General features: G+C 32.8%; 4 protein-coding genes and 1 non-coding gene across 8 annotated transcripts in view; 2 read left to right on the top strand and 3 right to left on the bottom strand.

The window, feature by feature from the left end:
• Positions 1-2845, top strand: part of LOC101493003 (F-box protein SKIP8) — a 4374-nt gene extending 1529 nt beyond the window's left edge. The window contains exons 3-5 of the mRNA XM_073370102.1: positions 1-253; positions 1053-1249; positions 2131-2845. Coding sequence (XP_073226203.1) covers positions 1-253; positions 1053-1249; positions 2131-2383 — 703 coding nt within the window. The 3' untranslated portion in view covers positions 2384-2845. The remainder of the gene's footprint in view (positions 254-1052; positions 1250-2130) is intronic.
• A 243-nt stretch (positions 2846-3088) lies between these two features.
• Positions 3089-6004, top strand: LOC140920913 (uncharacterized). 4 transcript variants are annotated; one of them, XR_012163586.1, is made up of 4 exons: positions 3089-3440; positions 3804-4046; positions 4836-4981; positions 5636-6004. XR_012163586.1 is itself a non-coding variant. In XM_073370103.1 (3 exons), exons 1-3 carry the CDS (start codon positions 3214-3216, stop codon positions 4870-4872), a joined length of 507 nt encoding a protein of 168 aa, XP_073226204.1. In that variant the 5' UTR covers positions 3090-3213; the 3' UTR covers positions 4873-5093. The 4 variants fall into 4 exon arrangements, 1 of the variants encoding a protein (XP_073226204.1); XR_012163585.1 differs by having other exon boundaries at positions 5560-6004; XR_012163584.1 differs by having other exon boundaries at positions 5531-6004.
• Positions 5374-9969, bottom strand: LOC101492667 (1-acyl-sn-glycerol-3-phosphate acyltransferase 3-like). Its single transcript, XM_004503546.4, has 11 exons — positions 9753-9969; positions 9146-9268; positions 8645-8684; positions 8461-8534; positions 8194-8253; positions 7842-7919; positions 7582-7740; positions 7180-7305; positions 6466-6558; positions 6047-6133; positions 5374-5740 (listed from the first exon to the last, which is right to left on the bottom strand). Exons 1-11 carry the CDS (start codon positions 9831-9833, stop codon positions 5519-5521), a joined length of 1143 nt encoding a protein of 380 aa, XP_004503603.1. The 5' UTR covers positions 9834-9969; the 3' UTR covers positions 5374-5518.
• A 3001-nt stretch (positions 9970-12970) lies between these two features.
• LOC101491782 (origin of replication complex subunit 1B-like) lies at positions 12971-22426 on the bottom strand. The gene is made up of 16 exons (XM_073370485.1): positions 21349-22426; positions 21139-21274; positions 19679-19831; positions 19375-19515; positions 19135-19286; positions 18949-19048; positions 18710-18832; positions 18469-18630; positions 18318-18375; positions 17976-18152; positions 17744-17860; positions 15770-15840; positions 14981-15076; positions 14493-14569; positions 14298-14381; positions 12971-13325 (listed from the first exon to the last, which is right to left on the bottom strand). Exons 1-16 carry the CDS (start codon positions 22314-22316, stop codon positions 13259-13261), a joined length of 2682 nt encoding a protein of 893 aa, XP_073226586.1. The 5' UTR covers positions 22317-22426; the 3' UTR covers positions 12971-13258.
• Positions 19694-19771, bottom strand: LOC113787337 (small nucleolar RNA snoR28). The gene has a single exon (XR_003473845.1). It is a non-coding gene; the product is annotated as a small nucleolar RNA snoR28 (small nucleolar RNA).
• Positions 22427-22750: the final 324 nt, after the last annotated feature.

Here is a 22750-nt window from a genome sequence, read left to right as displayed (position 1 = left end):
CGATTCCGCCGCTGCTCTTCCCTACTTCAACGCCGCTGTTTCCGAAATGCTGGATATCAGTCCATCTCCGGCGCCGGTGGTCTTGGCTGATCGTCGAACGGGTTCTTCCATGATGGAGGAACTTGTTCCGGAGATTACGACTCACGCGCTTAGTTACTTGGATTATCCGAGTTTGTGCCGTCTTTCAATGACCAATTCTTTGATGCGAAAGGCTGCTAATGATGATAATGCTTGGAAGGCCCTTTATCACAAGGTGAATTCCTTTCTCATTATACCTTTTTTTTTTTGCTGCATTTTGAATTTATAGGTTTTATTTTGAAACATTGAATTCATAGGTTTCGAACGCAATAGGCGGCACTGAAATTATAATATTCAGTTTTGGTTCGAACAATTGCCGTTAGAAAAATATTTGGGGTTCTGTGGCTTTTTGAGAGAGCTTTTAAAACTTTGACTTAGTTAAACTATTTATCCAAATAGGGCCTTGAGCTGAAGTACTTGTAAAATTCTAGGATGTCCAATGCAAGTGCTTTTCCATTATCAGTATACTGCTATTTTTGTATGTTTGAAAATATGGATTAACAGGCCCTGGTTAAACTTTCTATGAAGGGGTTTATTGAATTATTTAACTAATTTGGACTTCAACTTGCCTCTTGTTTTGTGGAGTATTCAAATTACTATTGCCCTTAAAATGGACGGTATAGGTTGAAAAGAAGCTCGTCTGACGCCCTTAGATGATTATGTAAATACTTCAGATGTCTGCATATAAGTTAGTTTCTTATCTTCCTTGACCTACTAGTTTTTATGTGTCCAAGGACGGGGATGATGAATTTGAAATAATACTGGTGTAATTATCATGTTCTTTCAATAAAATAAGGCATAAAGCAAATTGGCATGATCTTAAAATAATACTGGTGTAATTATCATGTTCTGATTTGTTCGGTCTAACTGAGAATTATGGTGATTACCTTTGTTGGATTCTTTATGTGTTTTATGATTCTCATTTTTCCAATGTATCTTCTTCAGTAGTAATATTTTGGAAATTCTTTTTTTAGGACTTCACATTGGAACAAGATAGTGTTACACCAAGCAATGGGTGGAAGGCTTACTATGCTGCCACAAGAGCAATTGTGATTGTTAATACAGAATTCTTCAATATTATAAGAGATAAGTCCATTCCAGCAATGAGTCGTTTTTGGCTAAATGCGGATTATGTGAAGTGTATCCATGGCTCAGGAGAACTTTTTTCGGGGTATGACTTTTTTGTTTCATGAGTTATTGTTCTCTTTTTATATTATATTTATAAAATCATCCATTTTGCATAGACCGGATATCTTTTCCGACTAGCATTTAAGTCAGAAACAAGAGAATGTTCTAATGTTATGTGTATGTAAATATTTCACTCCTCACTGTATATAGTTTTGGGGATAGGGAAAGCATCTTACTCCTGCCCATTTCCTAATTGACTGTCGTTTTAGTTTTTTTTTCTTACTGTCGTTTTGTGGTTTCAAGACATTTTTTTTTTCTTTCAATTTTATAGTGTACACTACTGTCAACTCATCATACAGCACAATGTATTTACGACAGCCATCTGTTTAGTAAGGATATTTTTATAAAATTGTTATGCTTATTTATTGTTTTTTAGTATGTGTGGAAAAACTATGACGACAATCATATGGAATAAGATGGAGTATGATTTAGTTCCTAACAGATATCCACTTGACCTCCTCCCCTTTTTCTTTTCCTCGCTATCTTTATACTGTTAAGGCAGGGTGTTTCATAGTGCTGGAGACATCTTGTCAAGAGTACTAGCAGTATGAATAGTTCAAATTTCTTATTAGTGTTTTACTAGCTTGGATATTTTGACAGAACTTGTGAACTCTCTAGTACTAGTTTTGGGTCAATAAATTTGGTTTTAGGGGCTTGATATTCCAGAGATACAATAATTTTGAACACATGAAAGAATGCATATTTTCATTATTTGTGAAAAAATATCCTATTTATTCAATAAATAATTATTTTCTGAGTTCTTGCAAGTTTGTGAAATTATATAGACATTTCTTTCTTACTTAAATTAAATTTCTGCCTATAGTGAGCAAATACTGTTTTGTAACGCAATAGTCCATGCTACAGGTATAATGCAGTAATGCAGAGCTGGCAACTCGTATTCAACTGGGAGCAAGGATTGAACTATCAGGTTCGGGATGTACGGGCTCGGGTCTTGACAGACATGGCTTGGGTTACAATGAAAACATGTGTTGATGTGGATACAGTGCCGTTCAATGTGACCAATGTCTTTGAGTTCCATAGTGGACGGTGGTATATGGTTCATCATCACAGTTCTGTGATGAATGGGGAGGTGGAGCAACAGATTGTGCATGGATGATAGATTGTTGTCTGATACTGATTACAAAAGGGGTTTAATTCGCAGATTTTAGTAATTTCTTTGGAAGATTTTTTTTTTAAGTTTCGAATCTTATTTTGATTTTCATACTGTATATAAGACAGGGAATTGCAATGGGGACAGAAATGAGTTATAAGTAGAGTAAGTGGATTAAAGTAAATACAAAAGATGGATGGAAAAGATTACCTGTGAATGAAGGTTGGATGAGGGCGTTATCTGGCATCAAATCTTAACTTAAGGCGAGACTGGTGGAAAACCAAGGCGGCACAGTCGCGGGAGAGCAAGTGCACAAGCATTCTCCAATTTTGTCGTGCATTCTAGTTCAAGTAGTAGTGTGCATTTTTAGAAATTAAGTTAAATTTCAAAACTTTTGCTAACAGATGATGATTTTGTTGTAAAGCGTGATTATTAGAGATTAAAAAAAAATTATCAGATTGTTCACAACAGAGCGATATAAGCAAGAGAAAATTGCGATTTTGAAAAATAATGCGGGCATGATAATTTATCAGGTGCAGTGTTTAAATTTTGTTTTTTTGTTTTTGTTCTACGCATCAATAATCAATAATACACAGTTGGCAGCCCAAGTAAAAGGGGATTAATAATAGAAGTAAATTTATTTGATAATATAATGAAACAAGAAATATACCGCATAATTGTTTTAAATAGATGATTCACCGGTGAAAATAGCGTAATTGCTACTGGTTATCTCGTTGAGAGCCTTGCGCTGATAGAATGCTATTATAGACTTCGGGATAGGATGAATTAAAAGAGTGGCTCACATTACCCGTCCCCAAGAGAGAGAGAGAGAAAGAATGACAATAGCTTTCTTCTCAGTTCCAACGCCTCAACATTATCATCAACTTCAATTGTCCAAGCCAAAAAGTTCATGGCCAATTACCACTCACCCTTCTTTTTCTAAGATACTTGTTCGTCCCACCTTGTGCTCTCCTTCTTCTACTTCAAATTCCCTCATTTCATCTTCACCAGATGAACAACTTGCTGCTGTTTCTGATCAGTCAGAATTTTCCACCTTACAGAGGTACCATCCATTTTCCTGTTTGTTTAAACTATTAAAGACTGTAAGGGGTTGCATATACACCAACTATTTGGGTTAATAAACTCACATAAACATTTATAGAACTGTTTGAGTTTATGGAACAACTTATCACATATCCAGCTTATTTTTCACAAATTCTCCAGAATAGTAATATATGAAAACACTTAATTTGACTTTTTTTTATATAGAAATAGCTTATACATGAACACTTATATAATAAACTTTATGTTATAAGCATTTAATTAAACTATTTATCTAAACATCGTGATACAGTGTATCTTTGGTTTGTAGAAAGACAGTAAATTATTTTGAGGTGCGTAGTTGTTTGTGAACATGTTTTAACAGTGGTTGTAAGGCATGTGGAAGAGAAGAAACCGAGAAAGGCTGCAATGGTGAAGGAAGGATGCAGGGTGGGATTGCAACGGTGCCTGGCTTTGGCTGGTGGCCTATAAAGGCTTATAGGCCATGCCCTGGATTTGTGGCTTCTGGTGGTAGGTACAGGCGACAGGGACAAAGCATGGACGAGGTTGTCTCCGGTAGTGCTAAAAAAATATCATCTCCACAAACTGCTACTGACTCCAAGTCAAGGTATGTATTGTCTCCGGTAGTGATAAATTTTCTTAAATCATTTTGCGTTCATTTCACCTATAAATAAAATGAATTTTTGTCACCGCAAAACCAAACACAAGCTAACATGATTTCATCAATAGATGCTATTCTCACTTTCTCCAAATTACCTTAACTCTGGATCTTATCTTTTATTTTTGCATGACCAGTCATTTAACACAGCCTTCTTAGTTGTGAGGCCTTTTATCATCTGACGGATAATTCCATAACGCACTTTGGTCATATAATTGTGCTGTAGACTTTCCTTTCTAACTTAACAAACACCTTTCTATCACAAATAACATCTAAAGTGTTCCACTATTTTATCTATAGAACTTGAATTAGTGTTGTTAAATAGCATCTAGCTAGCGTAGTGGATTTTGAACAAATCTCTATTGTTCTGCAATACGCTCTTTTAATATAAAATATTGTCAAATAGAGATTATAGTGGCGCGCTATAGTTCTATAGTGTAGAGGAATCAGTAAAAGTCACTATTTTCCGCAACCTGCAATTGGCGACACTTGTATGAACTGTGATTTACATATCACTTTATTTCTCCATTACATTGTGTGATAGATCTAACATATGTAAATTGTGTGATTTATGATATGGTATGATAGCTCACATCTTGCTGAATCAGTCTGTTAAAATCTGAGTTCTATTTATCATGGTTTTCTAATCATTCTCAGTAAAAAAAAATGACTTCGTAATCATTCATGTAACATCTTTAGCTTCTAATCAGTAAAATATCATGGTGCCAAATTTTGCAGTAACAAAAAGGAAGGTTCAAAGAATTTGAAAAGGTAAGTGTTTGCAAGGAATATACCAGCCATTGTCTCATTGAGGTGACATAAAAACCAAGGGCATTAAAGAAGAGGGGCGGAAAAAAATGTCTGAGATTTCTCGTCTATATTCTGTAAGGATTCTGGACATGTATATGTCATCGATGCATTTGGAAAATATAGCAATGTAATGTAATCATCTAAATCAAAGTATTTAAATCTCAACAGCTTTTTCTTTCTTTATCATTTATCACCAATTCCTTGCCATTAGTATTAAACTTTTCTGATACAGGATTGGCCACAGTGAAATGGTTCAGGGGCTGAAATTAATAATAAATTGTTATAAGATTTGCTTGTGTTAATATGCTTACAAGAATAATAGTACATTTATACCTGAACTCTTATATTTATTCAGTTCTTATACTAATAAATCCTTAAAAATATAGTAACAAATTTCAGTTTGTCTAATTATTCTGGTTTCTTAACCCAAAACTAATACAAGCTAAAAGAAGTGAACTAGTTCGGATATTGATAACATTATTTTACTTAAAACAAATCCTGCATTTTCAAACCAAAAAGCTAGGGAAGAAGAAAAAATGTAATATACACATGTAGCATAATAAGATAGAGGCATGTGATGTGATTAACATTAACTAATGGTGAATCTTTGCTCATGTCTGAAGAAGCTGCTGCTTGATGGGGTCTTGTATAGGTAAATTGGTGGGTTTAGAATGTTCTGATTGAGATGAATGAATGAGTGTTTCCATAACAACTGCCACAATGACCAGGAAAAGCACTGTAAACAAGATGCCTTGCCACGTGGAGAGGAGTGAAGACCACTTGAAGAATTTATAAAGAAGATAGCCAAGGAGACAAGACCAAGAAACCACAACCTGTTCATAATACATATTCCACATCATCAGATCACAACAACAAATTCCCATTAGTAAATTGGATGTATTTGGTATACATTTTTAGTGTAAATATTTTTTACACTGTTAATCAATCATAATTGTCAAATAATTAAAGACGTTTGACTTTAATTATAACTATTTCTAAAGTCACATATATGATTGATTGTGATTTGTTGATGGTATAAATTTGTTTACACTGACAATACATACAAATTAAACTCTAGTAAGTTTTCCCTTTTTTAATTAACATTTTTCTCAAACAAAACACTAAACATGTCAACTTACCAGTATAGATATTTTAGGTCGAGGAACTTCTTGAAGTTCGAGTTCACTGAATATGTCGGTAGTATTATATTTCTCCAGTAAAGCATCCTGGTTGGTGGGAAAAACATGCATCATCCTTTACACATTTACCACCGTACAAGGATGGATCTCAATTCTCATGCATAAAAATAATACTAATTAACAAATATTCTTCTACTTGCTTGAACTTGTGAGAATAAACTTTGCAACAGGTAAATACAATCAACCGAATGAACCAAACTTTATAAATATAAGTTCCTGCATTATCTTTAACATCAATGAACATGTGTTATAAGTTTTAACCAATGTTACAGTTGTTAGGCCACCTCAATATAGCACTAGATGAGGGTCCATAAACTTGAAGTATTGCATTCTCTTTAGGAACTCAACCTTTACAATACCTTGGCAATAAAAGTGTCTTTACACCACTGTGCAATGCCATCAGCTGTTTCTGGAAGTTCCGCCATACTGTGTCGCTTAACTTGAACCTTCACCTAAAAAAAAAAGCAGAGGAACATATATGCAGAGTTTGTTTATTACAGATTATTTTATGAAAAATTACTATAAATTTGTAAAAAGTATATCCAACAGAAAAAACTCAGTTTGTTTCTAATAGAGTTGTGGTTCATGATAGAAATGATCGTGTCACAATACCACCAATTAAATTCAAGAAATAAGTTGATGAAACTAAAGTTGACCATTTTAGGGGATATAAGGTTGGTTTGGGGGCTAAGGTGAGGGTGAGGGTGAGGGTGTTAGGGAGTGGAGTGATGAGTACAATATATTCATAAGTTTGAATAAGTTAAAAATCTCAAAATAGAGGTTGACAAATAACCTTTAAGTTCAAAAAATTATAATAACCTTGTAAGTTGTATCATCAAATAACCTTGTATCCTCTGTAGAATGGTTCAATTCAATCTTGAAGGTTAGATAGATTAGTCCAACAACCAAGATTGAGTTGGACCATGTGGATAAAGCATATAGCAATAATTGCATTGGATAGAGAATCTAAGCACACCATACATACTAGTAAAACAATTGATTTTGAAGGAAAGCAGAAACAACATTATTTATTTTCTCTAACTTAGCTTTTGTTAAGGTTTTTAGTGCCTTACAGTACAAGGAATGCCTCTAAATATTCTCGTCATTGTAGGTGAAGGCTCCGTCTTTGAAACTATAAATGTGCAATCATAAATGACTGGAATGAATGTTCGTGTCTGTGTTACAGCTGTGACAAAACCCTGGAGAAAAATTATCAGTAGTGAAAGATATATATCCAGCTAAAACAAAATCAAAATGTGTAATATGTAGTTTGAAACTTATGGTTCTATCGGTTAACATCAATCACTTAAAATCGTTGACAGAGATTGATTAATGCATGTAACTACGTGTTTCTTTTATTTATTGTTGTGGATCCAAATCCACGATGGAGCATTCTTGAAATAGATTACACTATATTAGTGAAAAATTATACTACTCTTGATTATGTATATGTACTAAGCATCAATTTTGTTCACCTTAGTTCTGGGAACCAAAACATTTTTAGGTACAGGCATCCCTCTTGAAATAGCAAAATCTTGAGCTGCTAAAAGTTTTGATTGTGTAAAGCGAGTTCCTTCCACAAAAAGAGCCATCCAAAAAGGCACTGGGTTTTGTACTTGCTGCTTAAAACCTGTCTGGCAACAAAAATCAAGAGATATATAAATAAATTTTGTACTAAAGTTCATTCTGTTCTATTAAATACATTTATGTAAATTAGGATTATTTATTTGGATACCTTCAGTGTTACTTCATCTTTAGCCCAATTTCTTTCTAGAAATAAAAAATCAGCAAACCACATTGACCAACCTAAAACCTGCATAGATCAGTTTAGATCAAATTTTGATCACAGTAACTATCTATTGTAGCAAGATTTTCTGCCTTTTAATTTTCCTACATTATAATCACTTACTATATTCAAGGATAGTTACTTTTAATTTTATCATATTATTGTTAATGGAGTGAGGTATCTCTGCAGGTTTAACTCTTATCAAGCTAACTCAACTATCCAAATGGAAAACAAATAAAAAATTGAAAAAGAAATGTGAAAGTAAAAGCCTTGATACAATAAAGGATTTACAAATACTCACAGGAAGGTATTTGACTTCTTTCTTCATAATGGCGACAGTGCTACCAAGGCAACCCGAGCGCTGTCACACAAAAAGTCATATGATATGATACGATATGATATTTCATACATTCAATAATATTAAAAAGAAAACATAAGTCGAAAATGGTAACAAATAGTTTATGCATTTGCATAAAAGAACAAACAACAACCTTAATTTGAAAGAAAATTTTAAAAGCAAAGATGTAATTTAATTATATTAGAACATCAAATAATTGATATTTTGCACCTGAGCTAAGGTCCACCCAATAAGCCAATCAATATCACTCCTGTGGTTGCAGATTAGAAGTGCATTTTCTCTACCTAAAATTTCACTCAAATGAAAATGCAAATTTATAAGATTCTGTGGCAACAGAAAGTTAAAAAAAATAAAGATATATAAGAATTAAACAACCAAATGGTTGTGATCTAACCTAATAATTCAAAAGTTTCTGAATCTGTGTATAGTTCAATCTGCAACCAAAAGATCATTCAACTAGTAAGACTGTAGTGTGAATAATGTAACACTAGCTTGTCTATATAGTATTTCACAGCATGTTAAAAGATAAAGACACATAAATATTTGTTATTAATGATAAATGAATTGCTAATGCTAGAAATTAAGATTATCCAAAAGATTAGCATTTTTCATGAAATCCAATACTGCAAACAATATTTTCTTCTCTCTGCCTCATTCAATAATAACAATATTCATTGTTTTGTCATTATCTATTTACAAATATTCTTTTTCGTATATCAGCCACCTTTGTTAAGGTAAGAAAATTAATTCCATTCTAAATTTAGTTGGTAGAAAGAAATTTGTTGTCTCTAAGCCTAATATTCTACATCTAATGTACCATAAAGTCAACTGAAGAGGATCCAAGTCCTTATTTTTTATGAATTAAGAAAAAGGGTTGGATCAAACAAACACACACCTTAACACCTGCCCACCAATCAACTAGCCATATGAGCTCCAACCATAGTATTTCTGTGAGCACTTTGTTTATTTTTCTGTAATAGTATCTTGATATTGGACGAAAAAGGACAAAAATGACAACCTGCAAATGCATATTTATATTTATCATATTAGGTGAAATAATAATCAACTAACCAAAACCAAAAGTTAACTTTAAAACAAAAATTGAGGAAGGAAAAATTATTATTGATAACAGAGATACCAATGATTACATTGAAATTAATTTAGTCTAGTAGTCGACCAAGAAATTCATATATATAAATTTACAAATAAACTTTTAATTAAATTTGATGTAGTAGAAATACAATAAATTTGATTTAAGGAAATATTTATATATTATGAAAAATGTGCCTTAAGGTTCATTTTATGTTATTTTGCTTTTAATATGTATCATAATGGCCAAGTCAGATTCATTTTATGTTATTTTGCTTTTCTTTAATGGCATTTTGAGAGGTTATTACCAGATCCGAATGTAGAGAGGTAAAATAGAACGAAAAAAAAATAATGTGCATGCATAATTACATAAAATGATATATAAAAAAAAGTGATAGTGGATTGAATTTTACCTGAATTACATTAACAATGAGGCCTGAAAGAATGAAAAGAGTGCCTAAAGGAAGAATAACAAATGTAGCTGGAAGCGCCATGTCTTCCCTAACCTGCTAAGCTTTAATGTATATAAAGTAATTAAATTAATATAAGAAGTTAAAAAAAAAAATGAGCAAGAGTAATATGAGACAAATATTTTGATCATTGTCATGAAGAATGGTTAGCTATGCCACTTTTGGTTAAGGAACGGTTAAGCAGCCATAAATATCGTTGGAGATAAAACAAATAAATAAATAAGACATCACCATGAGGAGTGTGTTTATTTTATTTTATTTTATTTTATTGGTCAAAAGGAGTGTGTTATTTGAATTTCATTATATGTATAAGCTTAGTTTTGTAAATGAACAAGTAGTCTAGTATAGCCTGGTGCGATATGCACAAATCATAATTTCATATTATAATACTAGGAAGTTACTTTTAACACCACCAATTTTACTTGATACACTATCCTATTCCCTTTAAACAACTGGACATAGAGAACATCACCAAAAATATCTATGCGAAAATCAGAATGATAAAGAAAACTCTAAGTAACATTTTAACATTTTTTTTTTATCGTAAAATTCTTTTTTAGATAAGAACAAAAAATATATGTTTAGAGATATATTGGCACATGATGTTTGATGGGCAATTTCTAAGGCATCGTTTGAAAGTTTGGAAGAAAGAGTTAAGAGAGAAAGATAAATATTTTATATTATTTGAGCAAATGTTTTTGTTTAGAAAGAAAACTAGATGCATATTACTAAAATATTTTTTATTTTGAAAATATTATAAAAAGATGTAAAGGATTTGAAGAATGTATCTGAAATCCTTCTTCAATATATTTTTTTAGTTGTCTAAATTTAGAATGATGAAGAAAATTAAACATTTTATTCAAATCAGTAGACTATTTTTGTTTCATTTTCATTTTATCTTTCTTATTTTTCAAAGCTCTCCTTTTAAAAATTCAAATATATCTAAGGAAGAATAAGATGGCATGTGGACATCATTCCCAGTGCTTCTAAAATTACATGTATGATGTATTTATTACACATGTAAATTATGATAAAATACCACAGTAGGTATGAAAGAACCAATACATGAAATTTTATTAAAAATAAATTGTCTTAAGAAGTAATATGTACGATACTCGAAATCCATCTATTGTTTCAAAGGTTTTGGATATATAACTACTCAAGATATCATTTTACCACATTTGCTACAAATCGTTGATATTATATAATATATAGCTAATCTAACAGAACCTATTAATTTAAATATAAAATTAAAACTTGAGAGTAATTGAGGATATCGTATAGAAACACTGACCAATATTTATGATGGATTAGCCAACCGTTGACATAAAGGCCTAAAATCTAGACATAAAAGTCCTCTATTTCTATTTACATTGAATCAATACTTAAACTGAGTTCAACTCCAAAATTTTATAGAAAGGTTGAACATTCCCTGTATCTATTTTTAAAGTATTTTTTAAGGTTATTTACACACAACAATAAAATTATTATATATTATTTTTATTAAAAAATATAATATCCTTAATTATTTATTATCTTAATTCATTTTAAAGACCAGACTATTTATTATTTCTATAATTTATAGACCAAATAGAGAAAATAATAATTTAGATACTAAATTAATGATTTTTTTTATATTACAACACTTATAACAAAGAAAGGTTAAACATTCATTTGTTTAAATATACTTATAAAAATATTATATAAAATTAACCTTTTACGGTAATCAGAGTTTCAAATTAATATCGCTCTAACAAACTTTACTCTCACAATCAATTTTTACATATAAATGTGGAAACATAAATCACATTATGAGTATTATGACCAAAAGTTTGTAAACAATAATAATTCAGATTAGGCATGGCAACTAAGGATGTGAATAGGTCGGCCGACAGGAACTTATGGTCTAGTCTACGTCGGACCAGACATTTTTTTAAACAGATAAGAATAAAGGTTTAAAAAAAGTCTATTTAGTGAAAAAATTTATAGTACATGTATCACGTAATAAGCCTTTTAGATCAGCTTATTTAAATAAATATAAATAATATTTTTTACTACTATAATTATTATATTAAATTTTTATCTTTTTATTATATATTCAACTTTTAGTAATCGACACATATTAACTTTATTTAATTTTTGACATATTTAAAAGTATTATTATAAAATATAATTTAAGTATAATATATATAAAGTCATATTCTTCAAAATGTGATGTTAAATATCAAAATAGAATTTAATTTCATTGACATATTAACTCGTTAATCTATTTAAAGATATGTTTGATTACTTATTCAAAAATATTAAAATGAAATAGATTTTTAAATAAGTTAATAGGTCATACCAGACTTCTATCAATGTTAGACTCAGTCTTAAAAATTAAGCCTATGACAAACCACATGCCATACTTAAGTCTTGAATTTTTGACACGTCAAACTCAGGCCTAGCAAAGTCTAGCTTAACCCAACCTATTCCCACATCTAATGGCAATGGGGCTGGGACATATTTTGCTTCCTCCAACCCAACACTCGTCTTCGTTTCATAACAAGTGTAAAATTTATGCCGTCATTCCCGCCCACAATAAGATTCAAATTTTCCAGACCACATCTACACTCATTCATATATATAAAATTATAAATTTAAAAATCTTATCTATTATAATTAATATAATAAAATAATTATTATTAAATAATAATAAAATTATTAAAAAAAATCTATAGAGATAAAATTATAATTTTTAATATTTAAAAAATATTAAATATATTTAATATGTATATAAATTTTTAAAATTACAATAATATTACTTGCAGAACATGTTCGGGTGTAAGGTGGATATCACCACCCAAACTCGTAGCTGTCCAAGAATTTTAATTTCAGAAAAATTTACAACCACACTCAATTAAAGTAAGATTTCTCTGTTCAAATTAAATGGATTTAAATGAATATCTTCAATGTGGATTATTTTGACATCTCCGAATATACTAGGCACTCAAGATTAGATCCTCCCCTTATGATTCCTATCTAGTTTTTGTCTTAATTCATGTTTCCAAAATAATTTAACGAAAAAGTAAAAGCCTCATTTTTTGTTGAATAGAAATTGTAACAACAATTATTTTGAAGTACCATTTAGAAATTGCACCAGAGAGAAAAGAGTGAGAAAATTGAAATAATAAATTGTAATATTAATTAATTCCGATGAGAAAGATACAAGAGTGTCTAATATAGTGCCCGAGATGCGCCTCTTTTGTGGGCTGCAACACGTAACACAAGACCAATACATACATGGACAGACGACCCAAGGCCCAACATACAACAGTGCATGCTTTTTTGGTGAAAGATAAGGGACAAGGCCCAACAGTGCATGCTAACAATTATGTAAGTCATAAAAAAATTGAACAAAAGTTATGGGGGGAAAATGTTCTCAAGAGAATAGAATCAAATTTCCATTCCTACATTAAATATTTTGACAACCAAGGTAGATCTTTGCAGTCTCTCAGCGAAAAGGCTACATCATCACTGCCACAAAGTAGAATGAAACCAGTCAAATTAAATTGAATTATTACATTCACTATTGCTACAGAATTGTACGTCATAATTTCTATACTGAAAAAAACGAAATGAGAAGTGAGCAGATCTCCTTTTCCACTACTTTCAGATCATTATCTTTTATGCATGTTAAAAGAGGCCAGATGTGAATATTATTAGTTCATGCATAAGAAAGGATTGCATTCACACTCCCAATCTTCTTAAACAGATTGAGCCAGTTGCTGATCAGTGATCATATCTGTAACCTTAGGTCGTGAGACATTTTCTCTTTGATTTAATAAAAGGCTATATTACCAGGAATGAAAAAGAACTATGTTCCATTTTTTGTCATGTAGCAATGCAATGATATGATACTAACTGTTATCTTGATTTGTACTCCAAATGAAACTCCTTTCTTATTTTGGCTGCACCTCACTTTAGTGTACGCATCCATCTATCTACAGGTTCACCACACTACAGAAATACTAGTACTCACTTAAATTCTTGAACCATTAGTACGCATAAGGGTCATCGATTTTTCATAAGACGGATTGTTTCCGGACAAAATTTGTAAGTCAAACTGTCATAGATCTAGTACATATGCTTAAACTACTCTCTAGTCTTACCACATTTCCTTCTTAAAGCACACTTCCCAATTTTAGTTCTGTTTCTTTTTTTGGTGTTAACCGGGTATTATCCCTCGGGCCGGGTAAGGCCACAGTGGGCAGCAAAGGTCTACCTGAAGAGATTTAACATTATTGCATTCTCAAGGCTGCATTTGATTTTTTTTTCTCATTACATTTTACCAGTGATTTATTAAATGTCCAAATTTGCTATGTAATGTGACTCGGATGAATGCAAAATTAAGTTGAGATCAAAACTACAGGAAATTGATGATTTGTTTGGTTAATTTAACTTTAAAGATACTCATATAATCCCACCGTCTGTTTGTTGAGAACTAACCTTGGGAAATTGAGCTGCAATTTTTGCAACCTGTGCTTCGCACCAGCTTCACACAAAATGATCCTGCATTCACCTAGCCTACAGCTGCAAAAGAAATAGAATAAAGGCTTCTTAGATATAATAGCCATGCAACTAGGCTGGATCTCAAAATTCATGTAGATAACTAATAATCAAAATTCAAATAGTTAGTCTTACCCAACTTGCAGGAGGGTATCATATCCAGGAAACACTTCTCCATTGCTGGTACAGAGACATGATGCGGTCATTGCCAACTGCATTGTCAAAATGAAACTGTACATAAGAATGATTATATAAATTAACATCTTACTTTTACCTAAGAATATACGTGTTAGCGTGCGCGCAGGGGGTGGGGGGTGCATAGCATTGGTAAAAGGACATTGGCAAACCAATGTCGTGGTCAATAAGCTTCTAGGTAACAGCCTTTATAGTGGAAAGCCATCGCCAGAATATAACACTTTTAAGTTCAACTAGAAATTTAATACATATTAATTCATATGCAACCATAAAAAACTTCCTGTAATGCTATTAAACTGAAAAGGAGCTGAGGAGCAAGGTTGAAAGCATTTTCCACCTTCAATTTAAAGGTGGAAAAGTTTATGTGTGATCTGATGCAAAATGAGAATAAAAAAAGTTAATAACACAAAGAAGCTTCAGAAGCGGACCTTTTCAAAAGTGGTTTCCCCCATTCCTGTTTTGTAAAGCTCGTGCACCATAGCTGTCAGGAAAATTTTGCCTAGTCTTGAACAGTTTTTCATCACCTTCAAAATGAAAAAAATATGAGGCATGTGATGTAAGAGAAATAATACGTTAGTCAGCCAGGTAAATGAATATATAAAAGTGCTTACAATTATGTCCCCAAGGAATTTCATGGAATTTGCAAGAAAAATCTGGCTTATATATAAAGGAAAAGCATTACAACTGGTTCCTATTTTACTTATTTACTATGCCCTATGACTGGTCCAGTGTTGTTGATGGTGGATGATGGAATATGGCGGAAGGCATAAATCCACCATATAAACACATCATTGAGACCTATGGAACCTCCATGACGGGCATCCCTTCAGAAATTGCCCGTGGCAGTTGTCCAAAAATCCACCACACCATTATGAGTGCCATGGCCACCATTTAACACACTGGCCACATAGGCACATCTGATGAACTAAAACAGCATTCATGTTTTATCTTGATCATGCTATGCCAAGGCCGTATAAAACAGAATAAAGTCTCTCTGTTCATGGTATAATCCTCGGTTAAAGAAATAAGCTCACTTTTGCTAACAAAAGTGGATATCTGAATCAGATTAGAAACATTTGTGTTAAATGTATCATTATTAGCTTTATATCTCATGACTTGGTTCACAGTCATGACTCATTAGGAATCTTCTACATTTAGGAAAAATAATTATTTGAAATGTCAGGAAAAAACTCAGCACACTGCAAATTTCAACTCACTTGAATATGAGGTGCTTGGAACATTTCTTGAATGGCTGCCTCAACGTCTCCCATGCCAACAAGTCCTTTTCCTAGAGAGCAAACGCAAATGCATTAGTGGGCTGAAGCACTATGTCAGACCGAAATCATTTGTACGTGTAAGTGATGCTAACTGCATTTTAGAGTTAACAACTGTTTAAAATATTCCACTATAGAAGACAAAAGATGAAAGATTTTTTATTTTTTAATCAATTTAAAGCCTGCATACATAGGTAATAATGGAATAACAAATCTAGAAGACTAAAAAATATGGTTGACGTGTCATTAAGCTGACCTAAAGTAAAAGATATAATTTGGGTTGATTAGTTCATATCATGGACTTTTGTCTACTGATTATATAAATTTATGCACGCGAGGAATCAAACTATGAGGTTTGCACTAGCCATATTCATCTGTTAGTATTGTAGACCCAATTTATAGTACAAAGTATTTACCACTATAATACCCCAGCTATTTGATCAACCTATTAGCACAAATAATTTGATTATGTTGTAAATTATATTTTTCAACATAATCAGCTTGAGGTCGTAGTTAAGTAAGATAACTACTACCTAATATATTTATATACACACACATGAGAAGGGATCAAATTATACCTATATAACATTCAGATAGTGTTATACTGTTTAATAACAATTTTACAGGATATCACCATCAGGGACTAGACTCTTACAACGTGACGAATTAAGTTTATACAATATAGTTTGTCTCTTTAAAGTTTACATAAATCTACAATTATCTTATATATTACTGAGATACGTCAAGATTAATTTCTTTTAATAAATCCGCATAAAACGTTAATCTTGACGCACTTCAATTATATCAAATGTTTTCAGATTTACTTGAAGATTTATAGAAAAGATCTGTATTATATAAATTATCAATCCAACAGTGAGTTTGATAATATAGATATCTGTTAAATTACTCAGTGTGTATGTAACACTACAAAAATGCTACACCGCTGTAATTTTATCTCACTCTCCTCTCAATGGGTTGTTTCTGACTTTATGGGTCAGGAATCCTAGTAGTAACTAATCTATCTCATGTACCCCAGTTGATACTGACTTCAAATTGGGGACGTGTAATGGTAGTCTACTCATAATCTATATTTTTATGGCAATAGATGCCCCAAAGCAGATCTTGATGTCAACATATAGTTCGCTCATGTTGCTAAATGTGTTTCTAAGATCCTATTCTTGTGTACTTGCTTCACGTGACTTGCACTTTTAATATTCTTTTTTCCTTACTTATTCTGATGTATTTCATTTATCAACTAGATACCGACAACTGGTGCAAGATCCTCAAAGCATGGATGGTTTAAAGCATCTGCTACGAACAGCATGCATATGATGAGAGTAATTACTTATTCTTAGGGGTAGGTAAAGTGTTGAATATTTGTATTTCGATAAATAACTCATGGAAATTCAGTTTAGTTCCTGTCACTGCCATGTGACAAAGAATTCATTTTATTGACGCAGTCACATTAGTAGTTAAGAGAACATTAAATTTATGATACCATCCATCAGGCCTCAAGCATCACAATGTAGATGAACAAAACATCACAATGCGAAGTTTGGCCTTGGATACCGAAATCCTATAAATTTTGAAATATTTCATATTGTTTTGTTCTTGAGTTGCTTATGTGGGAGAAGAATTATCTGACTTACTTGCTTATTATTTTTTGGCTACTAGTATTTATACATGGCTTTAGTTATATGCAACTTTATTAGTATATCCGCATATTGTTTATAAATATGCATCAAAACAAATGACATGAATGGGTAACTAACTTGTAACGTGTAACGTAGGATATAGGATATATACCATTTTGAACATGATACCAAATTTATTTAATGAAAAGTAGGAAACATCATGTGATCCCTCTTTCTCCTATGATGAGATGCAAAATCTATAGGGCATGTTTGAATTATATACCTTCGGTAACATTATCTGGATTTGAAGCTAGCTTATTCGTATGATAATCTGCAATTTCAGCTGCACGTCTGCATATTTCCAAAGCACGACGTGCATCTCCCGAGATAGCTGCAACCTGGATAATTAAAGATCGCGTCAGATGTAAATCACCAAGCTATTGTACCAAAACAAGAGTCCAATGAGCATAAAAGATTAAAGGAAACCAATCTTCAAATGAGTTGGAAACTAAACTTTCTTGAAGCAAATTCTACAGCTTGCTTTTCAAATATATCAATTCCATTGAGGCGACTCGAAATGATTTCTTGAAGCTGCTGATAATTATATGGGGCAAAGCAGAGCCTCTGGATGCCCATCCGGCTTGATATACGAGGAAGTAACTTCTCTGGAAGATCCATTGTATTTGCTATCCCTGAATTTATTAGATTATTACTAAAGAACATAAGATTTTGTATTCCACAAAGGCATTGAAGTTGTTATAATCATATGAAATCTGGTTACATCACTGTTGACATTACTACTGCTTTGCCGGAAGATCATAATTCTAAAAATATAATTGACAAGAGTTTTATCTTACCTATCACAATTAGCTTGGAATGTGGCTTGGTAGGCCAGTCAAGGATATTGTACAGAACCTGTGATAAAAGGAAAGTTATTGCAATCTAACTCAACATGTTAAAGAACGCGGACCTAATGACAAGTTTCTTGAAACAGGATTCGTAAGTTACCGACTGGTTTCTGGTTACAAGAAGATCAAGTTCATCAATGAGCAAAATACACGGCCGGTCAGCCTCTTCTCCAGTTTTCTTCCCTTCTACAAACCTTTCATTTAGCAAACGGAGTGCCTCTTTCCATCCGACCCTGTGTCCAGTAAATGCCTCATATATGACCTGAAATAGTATTGGAAGTTAGAACCATAAGATAATAACCAAGGAATATGGTCATAAAACCAAAAACAGTTTAATTTACCTTATAAATATTCTCTGGTGAAGCCAATTTCAGACCATTAATCTCTACAAAGCAGTATGGTTTAATGTTTCCTGCATCAACTTCTGACCTCAAACTCCTCATTACTGAGAGTACACTCATTGTCTGCAGTTACACATGGAAAGAGGACTATAAGATAAGATTTGCTCCATGATAGCTTAACTAAAGCCTCACTGGATATTAAACTAAAAAACAATATAGCTAATTCTATAAGATAGTACCTTGCCAGTTCCTGGAACACCATGAATATAGAGGCAACGCCCCAGACATTGATCGTTAGAAATAGCACCTTTAATGAATGTAGTTATCTCATCCATTTCTCTGAATAAAAGCATGTTTTGATCAGTAATAGTAACTTAACATAGGTAACTGAAATATTAAAAAATTATCTTCAAACTTCAACATACTTATTTCTACAAGGTAAGGATTTAGGCAGTGATGCTAACAACAGTGAAGCCTTTGCTCTTTCAAGATTAGTCTGTTTGTGACACCTTATATGCTCTGGAATTCTTTTTGTGCCTATCTTCTGAAGTCCAGAGAACCGTCCCTTGTGCACATTCTGTATCATTTACACATTTATTTTCCATACAAAGTCATAAACACAAATAATTAACACAAACTAATACAAGTGAATACTAAATCCATACAGCAGCTAACTGATGGCTTGTTAGAGGTTGAGATTGCGCAATTTTAATATTCTCCTCTTCATATTCAACATCTTCATCGGTATCAGAGTCTGATTCCTTGTTGTTGTTCCAGTCTTCGTCACTATCACTCTCTTCAGAATTCTACCATGTAAGAATATAAACTCGTCAATACTAGCACAACTGAATGATCAGTCCTTTCACCATTCTACCGTGTATTAATAAACTCCTTAATATTAGCACTGCCAAATGGTTAACTACTTTTATGAGAAGAATGATCCTTGTACATATATTTTGAGTTGATTACCTCTTTTTCATCGTCAATATCAGCCAAGCGTTTGAAACTGTGCCAATGGATGTCATATTCATATTCGCACAAGAAAACGTCATCTCCCTCATTGGTAGCTTTGGCATACAGCTTAGGGATCATGACATAGCAATGTCTGAGGACAGATTCCATCTACATCAAACAAAGGGACACCATGATGAGCAAAAGGAGTATAAGTTCTGGCTACCGTGAACATTATGCATGAGACTATAGAAATACAAATAATAGTCGTGAAATGCAGCACCACAAGTTATGTTAAATTTTATGTTGGGCAAACACCACACACGCTGAGGATAAAAGATGAAAAGACACAAAAACTTCATGTTTGGCACCTATTGCTTTCATTCACAAACACTTCAACGAAATGGTCAATATTATAAATTGTATGAAACGTAATAAATTCTACAATCCCTAAACTTAATAAATTGTATGGTATGGTCAATATTATAAATTGATACGTACTTGTAATAAATACTATCACTACACAAGTGGTACCTAAAGATTCACTCGCTTTTTAGGGCTTGGGATCTCTCAATCTCAACTCTTCAGAAGATCCCTTTTATTAAAGATTGATACGGGGCTTCTTCCAAGGATAGATAAATGCCAATTCTAAGGTTTTTGGAAAATGCCATTTCCTTCTTCTAAAGAAGAATGCGAGCTTGTCAACATTCAAGGATTAATTTGAAGAAAGCGATAAATTTCAATGTATGGGAAACGCCAATTTTGATAACTCCAATGACTCTCCTACTTTATTTCCAAATATCAACTTATTCTCAACATTTTAGGATGCCCTTTTCTATTTCATTTGATAACATTAGCATTATCTACACAAATTATTTCATTATTATAACCCTACATGTCCCCTTTATTTTGTATGTGATTATAGTGAATACAAAAAGAAAAGAAAAAACATAGTTCAGAAGCGTAATAGAAGTAAATTGTTGAGCTTCTTTTCGAACTATTTAAATTGACATGGGTATGGCATTACACATTATACCCTAAGTTTTTAGCTTAGCAAATAATAAGCTTTGATTACTACAGAGCAGAAAAAAAGACAACCAGCCCAAGAATGTTAAAGTTTGGTAAGAGTCATTAAGGTATATAAAATTTGCCTATATGTAGAGACATGATTGTAGATATGCTAAAGAAAACTAGCAGAAAAAGAAATCAGTCCTTAATTGACGGCTATTATACCCAATTAAACTCTAACTCTATTATTTTTTTTGTCCATCTAGACACCTTGGGTTTTCTTTTCCAGAGTAGGATTCAGACTTGAATTGCGTATGGAGAAGAAAACCCAAGCCATCTAGATGTTCCATAATATCTACCACAAAACAAGCTAACTTCAATTTATTAAAAGATGGATTGATATAATGGAAGTACAACTAGGTCACTTTCATTCATTCTAGCACAAAGCTAAATCATTTATGATTCATCACCTCAATGTTTGCAAAGTCATTGGTCCGATATAGCTCTCTGCTCAAGTTATGTGGTTGTCGTCCAACAGAAGTCTCTTCTGGAATCATATACCACCGTACTCGACACCGATAGCTCCCATCCGCTTCTTTCCATATACTGCTCACATTAAACAAAACATGTAAATAAAGTTCATAATCGAAATCAACATAACTACAAAAGATATATCATACCTCTCAATACGAGCAGCCCACAAATCACTTGATTGAAGCCTCTGACGCATTGTCCTAACTAACTTCTTACCCGCCGGAGGCTTTGGGAAATCAACATCTTTACCCATCTTACGACCCTCGCAGATCTCACATATCCAATCCCCCTCGGGAACTTCCTTCAACGGCGGCTTCAAGCATTTCAAATGAAACCCACCCAAACAACTATCACACTCAATCATAATATCCTCCCCAGAACTAAAACACAACCTACAATCCTCTACTTCAGGATCTTCCTCATCAGATGTAGCATCTTCTCTCCTCTTCACATAAACATCATTACCAACTTCAAACTCACCGCCATCATAAACAACTTTTTTATAATACTGCACCTTCCCAATTTTTTCCACTTTACTCTTAGCCACACCTCTTGTTGTAACAGCCGTTTTCTCAACCCCATTCTTTCTCTTTCTCTTCTTGATTTCCGATTGTTCAGGCGATGTCGGAGCAAACAAAACCTTAACTGATTCTCCCTTCCCGTTTCTCTTCTTCAACGGTTCAACCGTTTTCTCACCATCCACCTTGTTCTTCCTACTTTTCGATAGTTCAGGCGATTGTGGAGCGAATTGAATTTCATCTAATTCACCCTTTCGATTACTCGTCTTCGATAACTTAGCAGAATATTTTGCCTTTCGTACTTTAACGGCACTTTTTCGTGTTGCAGTTTGGCCTTTGCGTGAGAAATCAAGACGAGATCTCGCTGCAGGAACAGAACTGTCTCCGAATTCTCTCCGTCTTTTCGGAGTTTGGTGTTGATTTAGGGATTGTTTGGATGCATCAAGGAGATGAGGGGTATTGGGAGAATCGAAGAGGATGGAATTTAAGCGCGTGGATCTGCGAGTGGGTAAGGTTTTAGGAGTAACGGGGGAGAATTGTGATCGGGGGTTGGGGTTAGAGGGAGATTGAAGGGACTTGTTTGGAGTAGTAGCCATGGAGTGAAATTGAAGAATGGCGTTGAGGAACACGTGCTAGGGTTTTGGATGATGAATGAATGAGCAAGCACGTTGAGGAAGAAGGAATGGGGTTGGAGTATATAAGAAAAATGGCGCCAATTTCCTATACGTTTTCCCCCTTTGAACATTTTTGTGGGCCGGTTTGCTGGGGCTCTATTTAGATACGGGCCCGATACAAACCGTTAAATAATTTAAATTTGATGAATATTATTTTTTACTAATAAATTTAATTAATATTAATGTTTGACCAAAAAAACAATATTAACGTGAAATTAAGATATATAAATATATTTCTAAAAAGAGATATGTAAATAACTAAATAAAGATGAATATTAATTTCTTTGTCAACTAATTTTAATTTTAATTATAATTCTAAAATAATATAATTAAAAACATAAGGTTTATAATCAAAT

The sequence above is a fragment of the Cicer arietinum genome, chromosome 6 (genome assembly GCF_000331145.2).
Source record: "Cicer arietinum cultivar CDC Frontier isolate Library 1 chromosome 6, Cicar.CDCFrontier_v2.0, whole genome shotgun sequence".
Taxonomy (NCBI): domain Eukaryota; kingdom Viridiplantae; phylum Streptophyta; class Magnoliopsida; order Fabales; family Fabaceae; genus Cicer; species Cicer arietinum.
This window is presented reverse-complemented; position numbering and strand designations above follow the sequence as displayed.

What these genes read in the sequence shown, in the direction of transcription:
- LOC140920913 (XM_073370103.1), top strand. Translation starts at nt 3,214, where the DNA reads ATGACAATAGCTTTCTTCTCAGTTCCAACGCCTCAACATTATCATCAA. An exon ending in GAATTTTCCACCTTACAGAG is followed by an intron (nt 3,441 to 3,803) that starts GTACCATCCATT and finishes ATGTTTTAACAG; the next exon opens with TGGTTGTAAGGCATGTGGAA. An exon ending in GCTACTGACTCCAAGTCAAG is followed by an intron (nt 4,047 to 4,835) that starts GTATGTATTGTC and finishes CAAATTTTGCAG; the next exon opens with TAACAAAAAGGAAGGTTCAA.
- LOC101491782 (XM_073370485.1), bottom strand. Translation starts at nt 22,316, where the DNA reads ATGGCTACTACTCCAAACAAGTCCCTTCAATCTCCCTCTAACCCCAAC. An exon ending in TGGGCTGCTCGTATTGAGAG is followed by an intron (nt 21,275 to 21,348) that starts GTATGATATATC and finishes TAATGTGAGCAG; the next exon opens with TATATGGAAAGAAGCGGATG. An exon ending in TCCAAGCACCTCATATTCAA is followed by an intron (nt 15,077 to 15,769) that starts GTGAGTTGAAAT and finishes TTCATTTTGAAG; the next exon opens with GTGATGAAAAACTGTTCAAG.
- LOC101492667 (XM_004503546.4), bottom strand. Translation starts at nt 9,833, where the DNA reads ATGGCGCTTCCAGCTACATTTGTTATTCTTCCTTTAGGCACTCTTTTC. An exon ending in ATTGGTGGGCAGGTGTTAAG is followed by an intron (nt 8,685 to 9,145) that starts GTGTGTGTTTGT and finishes TTTTGGTTGCAG; the next exon opens with ATTGAACTATACACAGATTC. An exon ending in TTTTGGTTCCCAGAACTAAG is followed by an intron (nt 7,306 to 7,581) that starts GTGAACAAAATT and finishes ATTTTTCTCCAG; the next exon opens with GGTTTTGTCACAGCTGTAAC.